General features: G+C 57.4%; 9 protein-coding genes across 9 annotated transcripts; 3 read left to right on the forward strand and 6 right to left on the reverse strand.

Moving 5' to 3' along the window:
* Positions 1 to 171: 171 nt before the first annotated feature.
* KRP23_12722 (Metal tolerance protein C1) lies at positions 172 to 1,602 on the reverse strand (the record flags this gene model as incomplete). Its single annotated transcript, XM_067883346.1, has 2 exons — positions 172 to 1,501; positions 1,577 to 1,602. 2 exons carry the CDS (start codon positions 1,600 to 1,602, stop codon positions 172 to 174), a joined length of 1,356 nt encoding a protein of 451 aa, XP_067738801.1.
* Positions 1,603 to 1,901: 299 nt separating this feature from the next.
* Positions 1,902 to 4,526, reverse strand: KRP23_12723 (Glutamate--tRNA ligase, cytoplasmic; the record flags this gene model as incomplete). Its single annotated transcript, XM_067883347.1, has 1 exon — positions 1,902 to 4,526. The coding sequence occupies one exon, from the start codon at positions 4,524 to 4,526 to the stop codon at positions 1,902 to 1,904; it is 2,625 nt and encodes an 874-aa protein (XP_067738802.1).
* A 1,149-nt stretch (positions 4,527 to 5,675) lies between these two features.
* Positions 5,676 to 7,778, reverse strand: KRP23_12724 (putative serine/threonine-protein kinase pats1; the record flags this gene model as incomplete). The annotated part of the gene is made up of 2 exons (XM_067883350.1): positions 5,676 to 6,279; positions 6,418 to 7,778. The coding sequence occupies 2 exons, from the start codon at positions 7,776 to 7,778 to the stop codon at positions 5,676 to 5,678; spliced, it is 1,965 nt and encodes a 654-aa protein (XP_067738803.1).
* Positions 7,779 to 7,949: 171 nt separating this feature from the next.
* Positions 7,950 to 9,306, forward strand: KRP23_12725 (AP-1 complex subunit mu-1; the record flags this gene model as incomplete). The annotated part of the gene is made up of 2 exons (XM_067883351.1): positions 7,950 to 8,129; positions 8,209 to 9,306. The coding sequence occupies 2 exons, from the start codon at positions 7,950 to 7,952 to the stop codon at positions 9,304 to 9,306; spliced, it is 1,278 nt and encodes a 425-aa protein (XP_067738804.1).
* A 358-nt stretch (positions 9,307 to 9,664) lies between these two features.
* On the reverse strand, positions 9,665 to 10,861 carry KRP23_12726 (uncharacterized protein; the record flags this gene model as incomplete). Its single annotated transcript, XM_067883352.1, has 1 exon — positions 9,665 to 10,861. One exon carries the CDS (start codon positions 10,859 to 10,861, stop codon positions 9,665 to 9,667), a length of 1,197 nt encoding a protein of 398 aa, XP_067738805.1.
* Positions 10,862 to 11,185: 324 nt separating this feature from the next.
* Positions 11,186 to 12,749, reverse strand: KRP23_12727 (Actin-related protein 6; the record flags this gene model as incomplete). The annotated part of the gene is made up of 4 exons (XM_067883353.1): positions 11,186 to 11,309; positions 11,372 to 12,351; positions 12,423 to 12,483; positions 12,550 to 12,749. 4 exons carry the CDS (start codon positions 12,747 to 12,749, stop codon positions 11,186 to 11,188), a joined length of 1,365 nt encoding a protein of 454 aa, XP_067738806.1.
* A 113-nt stretch (positions 12,750 to 12,862) lies between these two features.
* Positions 12,863 to 14,498, forward strand: KRP23_12728 (uncharacterized protein; the record flags this gene model as incomplete). Its single annotated transcript, XM_067883354.1, has 2 exons — positions 12,863 to 12,939; positions 13,025 to 14,498. The coding sequence occupies 2 exons, from the start codon at positions 12,863 to 12,865 to the stop codon at positions 14,496 to 14,498; spliced, it is 1,551 nt and encodes a 516-aa protein (XP_067738807.1).
* A 476-nt stretch (positions 14,499 to 14,974) lies between these two features.
* KRP23_12729 (uncharacterized protein) lies at positions 14,975 to 15,841 on the forward strand (the record flags this gene model as incomplete). The annotated part of the gene is made up of 1 exon (XM_067883355.1): positions 14,975 to 15,841. One exon carries the CDS (start codon positions 14,975 to 14,977, stop codon positions 15,839 to 15,841), a length of 867 nt encoding a protein of 288 aa, XP_067738808.1.
* A 131-nt stretch (positions 15,842 to 15,972) lies between these two features.
* KRP23_12730 (uncharacterized protein) lies at positions 15,973 to 17,664 on the reverse strand (the record flags this gene model as incomplete). Its single annotated transcript, XM_067883356.1, has 1 exon — positions 15,973 to 17,664. One exon carries the CDS (start codon positions 17,662 to 17,664, stop codon positions 15,973 to 15,975), a length of 1,692 nt encoding a protein of 563 aa, XP_067738809.1.
* Between the last annotated feature and the right edge of the window lie 346 nt (positions 17,665 to 18,010).

Raw genomic sequence — 18,010 nt, forward strand, 5'->3', positions numbered from 1 at the left:
AGGTCTGCGTGGCACTTTAGATCCTAACGTACAGCAGGCAGTGAGAACGAACCAAAGCAACCTTCGCTCGTTTGCACGCGTAGACCGCTATTTTGCATCGTATTCAGTTTTGCACGCTGCAAACCGCAAGCGTTCTTTGTAGTATTAGGTTGCAGGTTGCGAGTCTAACAATTACAAATGGTGGTGGTGGGAGGCTTCGTCTGACTTCGCGTCTGCTGCTGCCGCCGCCGCCAACTGCTCGGGCGAGGCGATCTCCACCACCACGTCCTTCACGCGGGGCACCTGGTGCTTGATCGCGCCCTTGACCTTCTGCTTCCACTCGACTGCTCGGTGCACGGGCGACGCGTCGTCGACCACCAAGGTGAGATCCACATGGATGTGCCGCCCGACCCTGCGGCTCCGCAGTTGGCGAACTTCAAGCACTTCCCCGTTACTATTTCCAACCACGGCGGCGACGGCCTTGTCCAGACTTCGGACGGTCGAGTCGGGCAGCTTGGCGTCGCACAGCTCCTTGACCGAGTCCCAGCCGATCTCCGCGCCCATTTTCAAGATGATCCCCCCCACCGCAATACCCGCCAGCGGGTCGAACAGCGGGAAGCCCGCGAGGCTGAGCCCGATGCCGCTCATGGCCACGACGCTCGTCACGGCGTCACTGCGGTGGTGCCACGCGTTCGCGATCAGCACGCTCGAGTGCACCCGTTGGCCAATGCTTATGGTGGTGCGGTACAGCGCCTCCTTGGCCGCCACAGATAGCGCGGCGATGCCCAACGCCGCGGGGTGCATGACCATGCCGTGCGCGTGCTTGTGCGCCGCCTTGGCCAGCGTCTCGACGGCCTCCAACGCCTCCGGGTCCATGTGCTCCACCAGCTCCACCACTTCCTTGGGGTCCAGCGCCGAAACCGGCTCCATGAGCACCAGCAGTGTGTCCAGCGAGTGGGCCATGATGCCCAGCGACCCTCCGACTAGCAGCAGTGACACCGACAGCGCGCCCATGGTCTCGTACTTGCCGTAGCCGTACGGCTGCAGCTCGTCCGGCGGCCGCGCGCAGTACTTGAGCGACACGAGCGTCACAAAGTCACTCACCAGGTCACTCATCGAGTGAGCGGCGTCGGCTAACAGTCCCGACGAGTGGAAGGCCACGCCGGCGGCGCCCTTGAGGCCGCTGAGCACAACGTTGAGCCACACGCCGACCCACGTGATGCGGTCTGCAGCCTTCACATCCTCCGCAGACAGTTTTAGCCGCAGCGCCCTCTCCTCGGCCGTCTCCTCCTCCTCGTCCAGCATTCCGTGGCTGTGACCGTGCCATCGGTAAGCTGTATTGTACAGCTTAAGCTCCGGGAGCATCGCGACCTTCGAACCGCCCGCGCGGTGCAACGCGTGCAGCTCTCGTCGGGCCAAGGGGCTCAAAAGAACCACACGGCGCTGGCGGATGTCGCGGATGACTCCATAACAGTTAGCCGCGGCGTACAGCGGCGTCAGCGCTCGGCGACGACTTGAGGACCTGCAGAGCATGAGGGGGGGAGAAGAAGGGATTAGTTGCGATAGTTGCACGCCCGGACCTTGGGCAGTGACGTACCGAAGCAGCAGCAAGTGGGCGCTCATGGCGTTTCTTTGAGTGAGGTGGCGGTTGGAGCTTGTCGGCGCTACCGTCGCAGAGGCCGCAGAGGCACACGCCTTCTTGCTTTATCCAGGCCGGAGGTCGTGACGTGGTGCATAAGATTTGCGTAAACAGGGCTGAGAATTTCATGACAATGGCCTGCAGCAAGCGATGACGGTACAGCACAGTGTAGCAAAGTCTAAATGCCAAGAACCACGCGCGGTTTCGAATGATTCGTGGGGACAAAGTGAACTACCATCAACGCACTGCAATGCTGGGTAAACGCCTCGCCGTCTCTAACTAATTACCGGTGGGCAAGCTTGGTCGACAGCGTGGACATGGCCTTGACCTTGCCGTCGGGCACCATGAACATGACGATCGGCTTGTCCTCGGAGACGTACGGCACGTCCACGCGGAAGTAGCCGCGACGCTCTAGTTGCACGACCTGGCCCTCCTTCATGTTGCGCAGCTCGTGGTCGCCCAGCGCGTGCATCTCGGCGCGCGTGGTCTCCGTCAGGAAGTCCTGGAAGTCGTCGCCCTCCTCGAGCTTGGGCTTGTTCAGCAGGTGGTCGAACTCCACCAGCGTCAGCGGCACGAGGTCCGGCACGTCGGCCAGCCACGTCACCTTGAGCTTCGTCTTCTTGAAGTCGCCCTCCGGGTGGTTCTCGGCCTCGACGCTCGTAATGGTGCCGTCAGCGGCCTTGTTCACCTTCTTGACGATAATGTTGCCGTGGCGCATGAGAGTTACCTCCTCGCCCTCCACGAAGTTGGCCACATCATCGCGCTCGAGCAGCAGCTTGTTGCTGAAGCGCACCATCTTGTTACCCATCGACGGGTCCTTCGGATGGCGGGCCACTGGGATGCCGATCACCTCACTCGACACGTTCGTCAGCGTAAGCGGCACCTTCGACTCCTCGGCAATCGCAAAGTAACGCGGGGCAATCGGATCCAGCACGCGCTTGTTGAGCGTCCAGAACTTGTCCCATTCCATATCGGTGATACGACGCGAAGCACCCTGGCTCAGGATGAACTCACGCAGCGCATCCACCTGTACACCACGACGCAGCACACCCTGCACCGTCGGGAAACGTGGGTCACGCCAGCTCTCGACGTGACCGTTGTCCACGAACCACTGCAGTTTACGCTTCGACAGCACCGAGTACACGAAGTTCATACGCGCAAAACCCTGGATGATCACCTTGCGCAGACTAAGCGTCTCGAGCACCCACTGGTACTGGAAGTCGCGGTCGTTGTACTCCGTTGTACGCAGGGCGTGGGTCACACCCTCGATGGAGTCTACGATAGGGCACGCCAAATCGTACGTCGGATACGCTTGGTATTTTGTGCCGGTGCGGTGGTGCGGCGTCGGGTTCAGGCGGAAGAACACAGGGTCGCGCATCGTCTTGTTCTTGGCCTGCATGTCGATCTTACCGCGCATGCAGAAGCCCTGGGCTTCCGGGGCGTTCTTCAGCATCTTCTCGAACAGCGCCATATTCTGCTCCGGCGTCTGATCGCGGCACTTGGAGTTGATACCCTCCATGCGCTCCTCACGCATCAGCTCCTGCGACGTGTTGTCCATGTAGGCGTTACCCTCACGGATCATCTGGCGGGCGAAGTCCGCGATCTTGTCGAAGTAGTCCGACGTGTAGGTCACGACGTCCGGCACAACATCCACGCGCTTCAGGTCGGCGATAATGCTCTGCTCGAACTCGTCCTTCTCCTTGCTGGGGTTCGTGTCATCGAAGCGAAGGATCAGCTTGCCGTGGTAGTGACGCGCGTAGTAGTTGTTCAGCATGCAGGCCTTAATGTGGCCAATGTGCAGATATCCAGACGGCTCCGGGGGGAATCGCGTCACCACCTGGCCCTCCACAGCATCCTTCAGGGGCGGGCAGCTACCCGATTCCTTCGCCTTCTTGGTAGCTCCAGCCGGGGCGGGAGCCTTGATGGGCTTCAAAGCCTTCAGTGAGCCGTCAACTTTAGCGAAGAGCGTCTGCTGCGCCTCGAGGTGCGCCAGCCAGCGGGTCACGTTCGAGAATGGCGACAGGTCCAGCTTCTTCTGCAGTGGGGCCACACTGGCCCACACGCCAATGTCCGCGAGCGACAGCGCGTGGCCGACAACGAACGTCTGCGTCTTGAGCACGCGGTTGAGGATCTGCAGACCACCGTCGTCCTCAATGTCGGCACCGAGACGCGTCAGCGCGAAATCCAGCCACGCGTCAATTTGCGAGGGCGGTAGGGCGGCCTCCGACGCGGCCGCGTCTTTGGCGGCCACGCCGTACAGGCCCAGCTCGGGCTTGGTGCGGGCCAAGTAGCGCGCGACGGCAAAGTCGCCCGACACGATGCGGCCGTCCGCAAGCGTGAGCGTGGGCACCACGGCCGCGCTGGCCGCGTCGCGGCCGACATTACGGAAGCCCGGGGCGTATTGGACGAGCTGGGCCACGACGTAGCTGGCGCGTGGAAGCTGGCCGGCGCTCGAGAAGAGGATGATGCCGTCGTCCTCGGCCGTGGGGGCGGGCAACTCGATGCCAGCGTGAGCCGCCTTCTTCAGGGACTTTTTGCCCGGGGACGCGGTCGCCGGAGCAGCTGCAGCGGGAGTGGCGGGAGTCGCGTGGGCCGCGGCAGCGGCGGGGGATTCGTCGGCCTCACCGGCCTTGACGGCGTGCTTGTGCGCTTTCTTGCGCTCCTTGTTAAGCTCCTTCTTGGACTTCTTGGTGGGGTCCTTGGCCTTCTGCTCGGGCTGGGGCTTCTTGTCTTTCTTGGCCTTGGCCGGCGGGCCGAAGTCTTTGCCCGTGACCTCCTTGAACTGCGTCTTGAGCGCCAGTAGCTCCGCCACAGCCTCCTTGACCCCGTCGGCCTTGGCCACCTTCAGATCGCGCACCTTGTCGCCCGCGGCCGCGATCTGCGCCGTCAGCTCCGCCTCGGTCGCCATGCCTGCGGGTAGAGTCTTGTGTCTTGGGCCTTCTTGCGCTTGAGACGGCAGAACCACGAATGGAAGCGATCTTGGATGGGCCAGTGTGCGTTCCTAATTAGAGGCCTAGAACCCCGATTTAGTGGTGACTGCGACATGAAGGTGGGAGCGTACGCCACACCAGCGCCACATGAGCTTTCCGAGCGAGCGTACGGATACCGGTATACCGGAATAACTTATGTGTCCGACACCAAGGTCTGGACTTCAATGCCCACATTGTGTCCACATCCCGTCTACCTTAACCCATTATTCCCCGAAGGGCGTCCTATAGGTACGTAGCCTACAGCGTCCGAAAGGGGTAATGCTATCACCATGCAACCCTCTCCACCTCCAGATAGGCACATGACGACACTACCGTAGTGTAGTAAGCTTTTCTGCTTACGTCTTGTCTTGAAGCAAACTTGGACGGTGCGTAGTCTCGTCATGCAGGTCGCGTGGCGAGGCATCCGTTCAACAACTCTCGAGCCGACGCAGCATTCTCCTCGAGCCTTACGTCCGCGTTGGGAGGTCCGCCAAGAAAAACATTTTTGGATGTGACGAGTAGCTCTTCAGTAGCGAACAACGGGCTGTCGAGACTCCTTCAGCGATCTTCTTCTTCTTCTTCTTCCTCCTCCTCCTCCTCGCCTCTGCAGAGGACGGCGCTTGCGCGACGCTGGAGCTTGGATACTGGACGAGTGCACTTGACGGAGCGAAGTGAAAAGTGAGAGCTTGCTGAACCAGTGAAGCGCTGCCAGCGAAGCTTCGGGGCGTACCCAACAACAACACCTTCGAGAACACCGTCGAATTGGATGCAGACACTGGTTCATGAGAGCAATGCTGAAGTGTGTGCATGCGGCAGGACAATGCGCGTGGCCAGCAACGGTTAGACAGCAATGGTTAGACTTGAGAGTGCTGCCCCATGTCTGGACTGGGCAGCTGCTCTCACTATTGATTTTGATCAATACACCGCCGCAAGAAATCCTCGGGAGCAAGGCCAGCTCCCCTCGCTAGTGTTTTACACTATCTTACACTTTGTGAAAAACGACAATAGCCGACACCTCTGGATTTCTGACTTGTCGTACCCTCTGACATTGGTGAATGGGGGGTTAAATATATCGCGCCGCAAGGCGCTCAGCGGATACGCAGCGAGGTGGTGGCCTTGGCCTGCGCGGCGAGCGCCTCGGGGCGCTCTCTCTTCGTCGCCGCCTTGCGCAGCCGGTGCGCCACAGCCAGCGAGGTGGGGCGCGCGCTCGGGTCCGGCAGCAAGCAGTCGTGCGCGAGCTTCTTGATCACCTCCGGGCACGTCACGCGGAACGAGGGCTTCCAGCCGTCCGTCACGATCCGGTGCACCAGCGCGCTCTCGTTCATCAAGCGCGAGTCCCCGTCTTCGCTGCTGCCTTCCCCTGCTCGCGGAGGCAGAGCCCGCGCCACCAGCTTCTCGCGCTCGTAGAACGGCAGCTCGCACGTGTCAATCTCCGACAACACGACTCCAAAGGCATACACGTCCGAGGCCATGGAGGTCTGTGACCCAGATACCAGCAGCTCTGGCGCCATCCACCGTCCTGTGCCACGCGCGCGAGAGCCACATCGAGATGCATTGCTCTTGGTGTTCGCATTCTCATCGTGGCCAACTGTCGCTCGTGACGATGAAGCTCCTTCTTCGTCATAGTCACCACCCTCCGCAGACGGAAGGTAGCGCGAGAGACCAAAGTCTGTCAGCTTGGCGCGAAGGTTACTGCGCAACAAAACGTTAGCGGACTTCAGATCACCGTGCACTAACGGCGGGTTCAGCGAGTGCAGATACACGAGCCCCTCGATGATGTCAATGGCCAAGCGCCATTGGTGTTTTGTCCAGGTCCAAATGCTTTGAAACTGTTCACGACCACCGTTCGAGCCTCCTGTCGAGCTTGATGAGCTGTCTCCCTTGCGCTTGACGGCGTTGAGGTATGTCCGAAGGTCGCCTCGAGGCAAATACTCCATCACCAGCAGCATACCACGCTCCGAACTCAGCGCTACACCACGAAACTCTACGATACGGTTATGCTCGAGCCGCGACATGATGCGGATCTCTTCTACGAAATCCAGAATCGCGCGTCGGCATCGGAAGACGGCAGTGACCTCGCTGGCACTGGGCGACGTCTGCGATTTCGTAGCTGCCATGACTTCATCCCGCAAGTTCTTGACCACCACTTCCTGCGATCGGTGCATTGCTCGCCAGACTTCACCAGAGGCGCCAGCAGCCAGCTTCTCTTCCTTGACAATTACATCAAAGTCGATACAATGCGAGAGCAGCTCTTCGTCTTCCCAAATGGACGAAATACTGGGCAAGTCTGACAATGACATCTCCTCCCCCTGCAGCTCTGCATCTTCCTGTTGGTGAGCCTGTGAAAGTTCCGTCTCCGCCCGTTCCTCTGTTATCCCCGGTGTCGGTCTGTACGTGGCAGTGATCCTCATCTGGGGTCCATACTCCTGGTCGAATTGAATCGACGGTGCCGATCTCGGCGCCTCGCGGTCTCTTCCTTCCTCGGTGTCTCTCTTCCCCACCACGAGCTTCCCTCTGCTCCTGCTTCTCGACCGCGAGGCCGAAAACAACCCACTAGCGCTGCGGAAGCTGCTACCCGGCAGGGAATGGCGTCGCTTGTTCTTGGCAGCGTCTTCAAACACAAAGTCCGGGTCGTTCTCCACCGCCTCTGCGTCCGCTCTGCGCAGTGCGTAGCTCTTCATGTGGTACTTGAAGCAGTGCGTCCAGACGCTGCAGGCCTTGGCCGACACGGCCTTGAAGCGCTCTTCCTCGGGCATGTAGAACCGCTGACTGTCTCCAGGCAGCAGCAAGCTGCTCACGCGCCGGGCCATCGAGTCCGACGCCTCCTTGTGGAGCTCCTTGTCCTGCAGGTATCCCAGAGCCACGAAGCTGCGGTCCGCGCGACTCGTGAGCGTCACGTGCGTGAGCACCAGGCGGCGCAGCAATTTGCCGTTCACTGTGTCGTCGTCCGAGAACACAAACAACGCCGCCTGCTGCGCCTTGAACACGCAGAAGCGGCGGCGGTAGCGGCGGAAGATCCCGCGCCCTTCGCGACGCCACAGCCAGCCGCTGAGCCGCACGGGCAGCGCCAGCGCGCGCTCCGGAGCCTGCACCGCCGGGTGTTGCTCCTCTAGGTACTCGTAGATGCCCTGCTCGGCGTCGCGCACGCTGCGCACGGCCACGGCCGCGCCGATGGTGACGTTGTCTGCCATCAACTCTCGAGTATAAGGCCCAGTTGCGAGTGACACCAGTGGTACTCTTTCGGGGGTATTAGTGGCACTCTTTCGGGGATCCTTGGTTCTGGGATATGCCGGGGTCGAGGCTAGAATCCAGACGCCTCGCACACGTAGGGGAACCGAGTAGAACGCAGTTTGCCTGCCGCCATGGTGCTGTCGGCTGTCTTCATCACCGACCTCAAGGGCAAGGTCATCATCTCGCGCAACTACCGCGGGGACATCCCCATGTCGGCATCGGCCAAGTTCACGCGCTACGTGCAGGACAGGGACGACTCGGAGCAGCGCCCAGTCTTCACGGAGGACGGCTACACATTCGTGTATCTCAAGGCATGGGGACTATAATTTGGTCCCGCGCAGATGTGTATACACTGTATACTTACTCTCTCTCTCTATGATGTGTACACAGCACAATAACCTGTACCTGATGACCGTAACCAAGGTGAACTCGAACGTGGCGCTCATGCTCATGTACCTCACGCGGATCTGCCAAGTGTTCCGGGACTATTTCGGAGAGTTGGAGGAGGAGAGCATCCGAGACAACTTTGTCATCATCTTTGAGCTGCTGGACGAGACCATGGACCACGGGTACCCGCAGACCACAGAGGCGCGTATCCTGCGCGAGTACATCACCCAGGAGGGCCACCGCCTGGAGGCGGCTCCACGGCCGCCCACGGCGCTCACGAACGCTGTCTCGTGGCGCAGCGAGGGCATCAAGCACCGCAAGAACGAGATCTTCTTGGACGTGGTGGAGAAGCTCAACCTGCTCGTCTCGAGCAACGGCACCGTGCTGCACTCGGAGATCATTGGTGCCGTCAAGATGAAGAGCTTTCTGTCGGGAATGCCCGAGCTCAAGCTCGGACTGAACGATAAAGCGCTGTTTGAAGCCACCGGCCGGTCCTCCAGCAAGGGCAAGGCTGTGGAGATGGAGGACATCAAGTTCCACCAGTGCGTGCGCCTTGCGCGCTTCGAGTCGGACCGCACGATCTCCTTCATCCCGCCCGACGGAGAGTTCGATCTTATGACGTACCGTCTCGCCACGCACGTCAAGCCGCTCATCTGGGTGGAAGCCGTCGTGGAGCCGCACTCGCGCTCCCGCATCGAGTACATGGTCAAGGCCAAGTCGCAGTTCAAGAGCCGCAGTATCGCCAACAACGTCGAGATCGTGATCCCAGTGCCCCCCGATGTCGACTCGCCCAGCTTCAAGTGCAGCATCGGGTCCGTCACGTACGTGCCCGACCGCGACGCCATCGTCTGGTCCATCAAGCAGTTCAACGGCTCGCGCGAGTACCTCATGCGGGCGCACTTTGGCTTGCCCAGTGTGGACAACCACGAGGCGACAGATGACTGGAAGGCCCCCATTCAGGTCAAGTTCGAGATCCCTTACTTCACAGTCTCGGGCATCCAGGTGCGCTACCTCAAGATCATCGAAAAGAGCGGCTACCAGGCACTGCCGTGGGTGCGCTACATTACGCAAAACGGCGACTACCAGCTACGCATGTCCTAGACGTGTATTTCATGGTAGCAAAGTGAGAGAAGCTTTGTGCTGGCCATCGTCCAGTACTTTTTAGCCAGGACTGACTGATCGACGGGCGGAAATACAGCAAAATTGCTCAAGGAAAGCACGAGCGTGAAGCGAAAGACAGGACGGCAATCATTCGGTAAGTAGAGCAGAGTAGACGCACGGAAGATGCCTGTTTGGGCTGGATACTTCCTTCATTGCTGAATGTGAACGGTGTATATGAGTAGATGTTGTGTTGTTTTGTTTGGGTGCTGGTTGTGATTGGCATGGATGCGGATTCAGGTCGTTCGTTGTTGCAGTGTACCGAGTCAACTACGGCTGCTATTGATCGATGCGCACCTGCTCAGTACGTGTACTCGTCACACCAGCGTTTGCTGTGCTTGCTCTGCCAACGATGGAATTTCTGCGAACGCCGCTCAGCCCAAGGACCCCACCACCAACGATTGAGGCTGTTGCCTGCGTCTTCAAATGCACTTTCACGAGTCGGAGGTGAGGCAGCGGCTTCAATCGTCGCTCGCTCTTCGGCATGCTGAGCCTTGGCAGTGGCCGTCAAGGCTCGAAGCGATGAGGAACTGCCTCGTACACTCTCGGGTCCTGGCTCCAGGTAGTTTACTCTCGCAGTGCCCAAAGTGCCCACAGTCAGCGACTCGGTCGTCTGCACTGTTGCCGAGGCCGAGCCCAGAATGGCCACTCGAGCATACCGCGATGTGATGTCCCCCGTGTCGATGCCTCCGCTGCCTGCAATCGCAAGCGACTGCTGTTCACACCGGCAATCGTCTTCGTTTGAGACTGATGCGAAGCGGACGTGGCCTGATCCAGACAGAGCAACTCCGAGACTTGGCGTGAACAACTTTGGCGTCTGCACGATAATGGAGGAATTGCCCCATCGTCCCGATGTTGCTACACGAATACGATCCTTGGCCACGAGTTCTGGCGCGGAAAGGTAGAGCTGACTATCTCTGCCTGCGAACAAGGCGACCCTACCAACATGCAGCGCTTGCTGCTGCGTCACGAATACACGGCTTCCTCGAAATGCCGCCAGCTTGATCTTCTCGTACGGGCAGTCGTTCACGACGACACTGCCTTGCTCCAGGCTATCGGTCACTACGAGAGACCCACCGCCAAAAGCCCCGAGGCTACGAAGCTCGGACGCTTCACGCACGAAGATTTCTGTCAGCAGGTGCTGTCCTGGCTCCGTTGTTTCCCCAACTGGCCACCCACGAGGTGGTCGAGGGTCGAAGCCGATGAGCAGGCGGTTGGAACCTCGTGTTAGGACATCGACACGCTCCAGCAGATCGTGGGCATCACTCGACACCCTCGCCACTGCGACAAGCTCATCAGATCGGCCGCCTTGAGCGTGAGCCACCTCATCGAAAAATGAACGAGGCGCCACCGAAATATACGTAAGTCCAGGCATAGCCACACGCAGCTTCTCCAACGCCCCATCGCCAGATACACCCCAAGTTTGCTGCACTCGCTGCCGTTCGGCGATGGGAAACTTAGGGGTCTCGATAGCCCCGACGCGAACCTTGAAACTCATCGAGCGTGACTGCGACTGGATGATACTTCTGTTGGTAGAAAGCAAGCAACGGCGTAGCTGTGAGAGCATCGCGAACAGATCGAGACTTGGATTGCTGCTTGTTGTGGCCGATTGGAAAGTGAGAAGCGTCAAAACGGGGTCAGCGACTGCCTGTTGGGAAGACTGAAGCACTTCAACTTGCATTCCTGTGACTTTACCATCATTCCACGAGTTAGAAAATACTACTGTAGTACGCTATAACCAACTGCCACTGCCATCCGTTAGTCTCCGGTTCCCATGCGCGCCGCACTCAACAACAACAAACATATCGATTGATTGACCTCGTTAGAAGCGCTTCAAGCAGATGTTACTGCCGTGCTCTTCGAACTCCTGCTTGGTCACGATCCGTTCGGACAGCGCGTCAGACCCCGCCAGAGAGCAACAACCTTGCCACGCAGTGAGTATCGGACTGGGATAGACAATCATGTTAGTCAAAACCATTCCATCCCAAACCCAACAGCAACTACTTACTCGGACGGTTCGTGCAAGCCGATTTCAAAATCATCAGACACCAACGACCGCAAATCACGCTCGAGTCGCTGTCGGAAGTTCTTGAACTTTGTGTTCCCACCGACCAGCAGAATGTTACCATACAGAGCATCACACAGCTCCTCGGGGCACGCCTCCGCGGCTTGGACGATAGTCTCTGCAAGCCCTGCCTGGTGAATGCCAATATCTGACGGGTTGAACAGCACCTCTGGCACCGTAACCATCTCGACGCCCATTTCCAGAGCCTGCTCGTCGTCGTGTGCATTCGCAGACTGTTGATCTTCCGTCGGTGTCTCGTCATCTTCTGTATATTCTTGCACTTGGTCTTCGCGGCACCAACCCTCAAAAGAATGAACGTAGTCAGGCAGTACCCAATGCTTGCGCTGCTGTCGATCCGTGTGGTACCGCCGCAGGTCACCCTCAAAATCCATCGAGCAGTAGCACAGAGTCTCCTTGAGCTCGTTGATCACGGGGGTGTCGTCCATGACGTTCCACTGGCGATACGACACGATCTCCTTCAAGTAGTTGGTCAGCAGCTTCCCTCCGACATTGATACGTCTCACGCCAGGCAAGTAAACCTTCCCGTCAATCACCGGCACCACGTGCGTGAACGAGAAGCCCGAGTCCACCACCAAATGGCACGACGACGTTGCAAACCGGAGCGGGTCCTCATCCTCCACGGGCGGCAGCGTGGGCGGGTCCGCTGCCTTGGTTTTGTTTCCTCTCTTCCTGCCCGGACTCCTCTTCACGGCATTCTTGGCCACCGACAGATTCTCTTGGAACTCTCGCTCCGCAAACTCCGAGTACGATAACACGCAGCACTCGGCCGCGTTGACGCGAGCGTAGGACTGGAAGCCCAGCTCCTCGAACACCACTTGATCCATAGTCTCGTTCACGACTGCAGGTGCCAATAGTGGGACCGTCGCCACCAGCGAGTACTCCGTTGGGTTTACGTCGAGCATCTACAACAGTGTAACCCCACAAAAATGTCAGTCCTTTTACACTTGGTAATTGTATGTCAACTTCAACTTGCCTCGGAGGACATGAGATGCGTCCACAATTCGGACTCGATGTTCCAATTGACGCAGTAACCCCTGTCCCCATCCAAAAATGTACCCTCAGTATAACCACCAAGTACCCCAGTTCCAAGCTTAAGTCACCTCTGCACAGGCCGCACGTAACGCAACTTAGCGCGCTGCTGCTCGAGTTCCCGCAACTTCTGGCCCATGAATACTGCCGAGGGGTTCGTTGACGTGTTGGCCACATGGTTCGCGAGCATCGACGCGGTCCAAGCCGCGCCGGGCACCACCACCGACGCCTTGAGCGTCGCCCCGCCCGCGTCCAAACACACCACCTTCATTTTCCTCAAAATGTTTTGAGTGCGCTCACTTTAAGCGCAACTTAATTTCTTCAAGCAACTTCGTCCTCTCAGATTTGCTTGTCAACGGGGACGAACAAAAGCCTGCAGAGACGATGGCGTCTGTCACGGCGTGTGCTGCGCGCGCCATAGCCGCCTCCTCTCCACAAGAACAGGACCGGGAGAAAGCCTTGTACGTCCTGCAATCATCAACCCCCCCACACCCGTTACTGCCCTCTGTATCGCTCACAATATTGATACTTCTAACTTTTCTGCAGCTTCGAGACGTGGCTGCGGCTCATGGAACGCCAAAAGGACGCGGCGGGCCTCACTCAGGTGCTGCAGCGTGTCTTGACGCAATCCGCCGATGTGACCGCTAATTTGCAGGACGCGCGGCACCAGGCCAATCTGCTGAGCGCCAACGCCAAGACGCTCTCGGAGCTCGTGGCTACGCTCAATGACTTTTTCTTCCGGGATATCGTGCCAGCGCTTAAGCGGGCCAGGACCATGGGCCCAAATGGCTCCAGTGTCACTGCACAGGACCCATTGGACAGGTATCTGGAGCGCGGGGACGAGACGACAACCATGCCGCAAGCTTTCGTGGATGATATGAGCGGCTGGGAGGCGCCTAATGGTCAGGAGACAACCAGGGAGACACCTGATAGAACTGACGGAGGAGACGACCAGCCATCGGACGACGAGATATCGAGCGAGATGTTCCACGACTTGTTGATCTCCAACAGCTTAAAGTTCACGGCCATGCAGGCGCAGGATTATTCCGCTATGATTCAGAGGCGTGCTATTCAACAGCAGGCTGCGGGCCAAACTACTGACGCTGCAGCTCCGAATGCAGCTGCCATCGGCAAGCGGGCCCGAATTGCGCCGCCACCGATTGTGACGAACCTCTCCCCTCGAGCGGCGCCCAGAACTGCTTCAACTCCACGCACACAATCGCGGAGCCCAGACGCAGTGAACAAGAAGGACCGCATCGGCAAACAGGCAGCTGCGAGTCTGGTGGCGGAGATAGTACTGGGCGTGCGTACTTACGGAAAAGCCAAGGAGTACTTGATGCGCTGGCAAGGAGTATCCGTGCCGCTATGGATTGCGCGTCGCAAAGCCCCCGCACATGCAAAAGAACTTATTGACCAGTATGTGGCGGAGCTACGCGCTCGTGATAACGCATTAGCTAACCAACGCGAAACAGGCAAATCCCGGAAAGGAAATAAGAAGAAAGGAACCAGCGAACGGGGTGCGACTGGAGGTGGCATGGAATTCTACACCGTCGACCACATCGTAAACCATCGCATGCTCTCCGGCAAGCGGCAATACCTTGTCCGGTGGGAAAGTTATGACGAGAGTGAAGACACGTGGGAGAATGCCGACAAACTGCGCGTGGATGTACCTGATATTGTCAACGCCTACGAGGAGAAACTTCAGCGCACTAGTGTTCGAGCTGAGGTAGTTCACTTGGCCATGTCGGAGCTGAATCGTGATGGGGCAGCAGGATCTAAGTCTACGAGTAAAAAGCGGAAAACTGGCAAGAGTAAAGTACAGCTTCCGGTGCGGGGAAGCCAAGCTGATGGTGAGCATGGCAAGGAAAAGCGTCGGCGAATTTCCGTGGGTGACGGTGAAGACAAGAACTGTGAGAACGATGGCGGCAATACTAGCGAAGACGATTATCTGTTCCACTTGGAAGAGGCAGAGCTGGAAGAATTCACTGAAAACGAGTTTTCTGACAAGCTCAACAATTGACCAAGCGTGAATTTCAAGAACAGGGGGACCACGGCGATTTTGATGAAGTGCCATAACTATAAGGCTGCTATGATGCGATCTGATCCGAATAATTAACGAAAATGGCGAGGAGGAAACATGTAGCAAATGCAGTGACCCGTCCCATACGTACAAGTCCAGCAGAATGTAGTATAGGGGACGAAGCCTAGGCCAACGTCTCGTCAACCGTCGTTGTCGAGGGAGCTCACGTTGTGCTGATGAACGGTAACCTGTGATGGTACAATCTGCTGACACCCCAAGAAACGGAACACACTCGTCTGCTTTCTACCCGGAAGCGGCAATTTTTGCTTGAACTCCCCATCGGGGGCAGCCCCAACCCGACAGATAATGCAGGACGCTCATCTTATTGGCAAGGACAAAAGTAGATCCTGGTCTATCTATTTTTGACAACTTCAACTTGCAGTCGTGTCGCTAGATAGCTACATTTGTGGAACACCATGGGCAACGCGGCAGCCGTTCAAAGCGTGGCCGAGAGCTCGCGGCGGCGTCTGTTGTTGCAACAATACAATCGCCAGGCGAAGGGTGTTCTCATCAGCCACTCGTTGGTTTTGGCACTCGAGCAGCGACGTCTCCAGAGTTTGCAACCACAATTGGCGCACCCCTTTCGTCGTATCAAACGCGTTGCAGAAGCACATCAAGCTCACAGCAGCAGTAAGGAACCACCACAGTCACTGCCATTGCACGAGATATATGACGTGTTAAGGTGTGATTTCGGGGTCCAGTTGACGCTGGAGGAGCTTCCAGTCGTGCTTCGACATCTTGGCTGCCGGCTCGTGGAGTCGCCGACGACAGAATCCAACGCCGAGCCCTGTGAAGAATGGTACTCTGTGCAAGGGCTGGTGGGGTACGTTGCGCCACGCCGAATACTGCGGCAAGTCAAGAGACCATTTGAGTGTCCGTGCAGCGCGGAATTCTCGCACAATAACGTGACGATTTGGCAAGCGGCCAAGATGGGCGACGTAGAGGTGCTAGCAGCTGTCTGCGGGACTCACAGCGACGCCTACCGCGCGTTGGACGACTTTGAGAACTCGCCGCTCTACTACGCGAGCTTGTGCGGTCGCGAGGTCGTAGTGGACTTTATACTGAAGGCCTACGAAAACGGATGCCGCAAGATCGCGCCGGACGAGTTGCTGCGTTGTGTCACAAATGCATTGAATCAACACACAAGAGCGCTACTCCAACAGAAGATGACTCTGGGAGAGGTGCTCAATGCCAAAGGGCAAAGCTCCGACGACTGCGATGGTGGTAGTGAAGAAGAAGCAGGCGAATGGTTTGGCCTGCTTGCTGGAGATGACGATGCATAAAACAAATACGTAAGTACTACGTTGCTTGTTAGTATAGTTGCTTTTTAGTATGTACTTGTTAGGACTCATTAACATGTGAAGTCCTTCGCCTCTCAAAGCATAAGGCATCGCCCCATCCTTTTCAAATGTTATTAGTTTCCAGCCCCTGGTGGCGACATTGCAGCTATCACGGAAGAGTGACACTGATGTGAACTAAACTTTTGCGCTCCTTGTAGCTTCTTCAGCCACTGTCGAAGCTGCTTGTTCTGCTCGCACTGAAACAGGTATAGTCGACTCAAGTGATGCACGGCCAAGCAGCATTGCTCTGCGAGTCGGGGATGAGTCTTCAGATTGCCCACCCCTACTGAACGACTCGCAGTCGTTTTTGCTACACTTTCATCACCGTCTTCAGAGGGGCTGTGCAACGACAGGTTAACTTTTGTCGCCTTAGCGGTAGCAGATCGATGGGCTACTGACACAATTGGAATAACGCGAACGTCCGTGGCACGTGCCATATCGACAACATCCGAAGCCAGCGTAACGCCGTAGTGGCGGTAGATACGTAAAACTCCATCGGCCAAAACACACCAGCGAGCGCTCGCATGGAAGCTTTCGAGTGTCGACTTCATATTCAGGTACCCGCAGTAGGAATACTGCTCTTTATACGGTCGGAGGTGGACGCTTACGACCCAGCGAGGCCTCCCTTTTGATCGAGCAGTCTCTCCATTGATGTCCTTTTCATCGAGATCCTCAATAAACCTGGGCGCGTTTCCTCCAGCATCAGCCAGTGAAAGAGTCTGGTGTTGTGCACTCTTGGGGAAAATTTCAATGCGGTCCATGAGATCCAATTCAGTCGCGAGACCAGTTCGCCAGCTATCACTGGAGTCGAGCAATCGCAGCACAGCTTGACCAAGGAAAAACGTGTTGGGGCCATTCTTACTCAACAACGTGAAGCAGAAGGTGGCATTGCCGTCCGCCCCCGGCACGAACATTTTCTCGGGCCACACAACATCCAGTTCCGTTGGCCCCGTAGCTCCGCCAAGTGCAGTCGGCTTTCGTACGCTGGTCTCAAAGCAAAATAGCTGGGTGTCCTCGTCGTTACCAGCGACTACAGTCACATACAGGAACGGGTTGCACGAGAAACCATTGCCCAGACGTAACTCTTCCAGAGATGACGAACTGCTAATCCCCAAACCCAGGCCTTCCGACGGGATTCCAACACCTGATGGTAAAATGGCCCGTACTCGAAGTGCATCAATAGCGTACGGCTTAAGCCGCATCCGTTGCAATCGTTCGAACCGTTGACGAGCTAGCCGTCCACGGAGTGCCGCCTGGATTCTGATGATTGAGGCCTTCTTGGTCGCAAATGCAGCTGCGTCTCTCGTCATTCTCACGTAGGCTGTGAGAGCATTCGCCAGAACTTGTCGTTGAGCAGCCAAATGAGCAGCTCGCGCATCTGCAGATCTCTCGTCGTACTCGACCACCAGATCGGAATGGCAATGAGAGCACAACCACGACGAGAACGGCGATTTTTGTGTGCCTGTGGTAGGAACAACAAACGTGAGCTTGGTCTTTCGGTCGTCTTGTTCATATGCAGCAAGATAACACCGCGCGTGAGCCACAACATTGCACGTTGCACACTCTAGTTCGCCGCCAGCGAAGTTGCAGTAGTCACAGCGAGATGCACGAACACATCTTGTAGCGTCAAAGAGAAAGCGTGTTGGGATAATCTTCGACGGTGGCTCCAACGCTGAAGCCTTCATTTGTTCGTGAAAGTTCTTCTTCAGGACAGCCTTCGTAGCGTCCGCAAGAGTGTCCTCTCGATATTGACGTTGGATCACCATGAGATCGCTGGCTTGGCGTCGCAGCACATGCAATTTCGAGTCCCCAGCAAGTTTTCGTTTGGACAGTGAACCTGCTCGAGTGCTCATTTCATCCAGGAGAGTCTGTAACGACTTGCGTTGCGGATGTCGGTACGAGGCAGTATCCTCGAATCTTTCAAGGAGTGGCGAGACATCTCCACGAACGAAGTCTGCTTTCGATTGAGTTTGAAATTTGTTCGCCCAGTACGACGAGGCCCGTTGCGCTCCATCACGACTTGAAACTACGTGGGGCAAGTCTGGGTCATTGGCTCTGCTCGTTGAGGCGCCCCCAGAAGTTTGCAGCGCTGGTGTCGAAAAGGGTGAAGCA

The sequence above is a fragment of the Phytophthora ramorum genome (genome assembly GCF_020800215.1).
Source record: "Phytophthora ramorum isolate Pr-102 chromosome Unknown Phyram_PR-102_s0016, whole genome shotgun sequence".
NCBI classification, from domain to species: Eukaryota; Oomycota; class Peronosporomycetes; order Peronosporales; family Peronosporaceae; genus Phytophthora; species Phytophthora ramorum.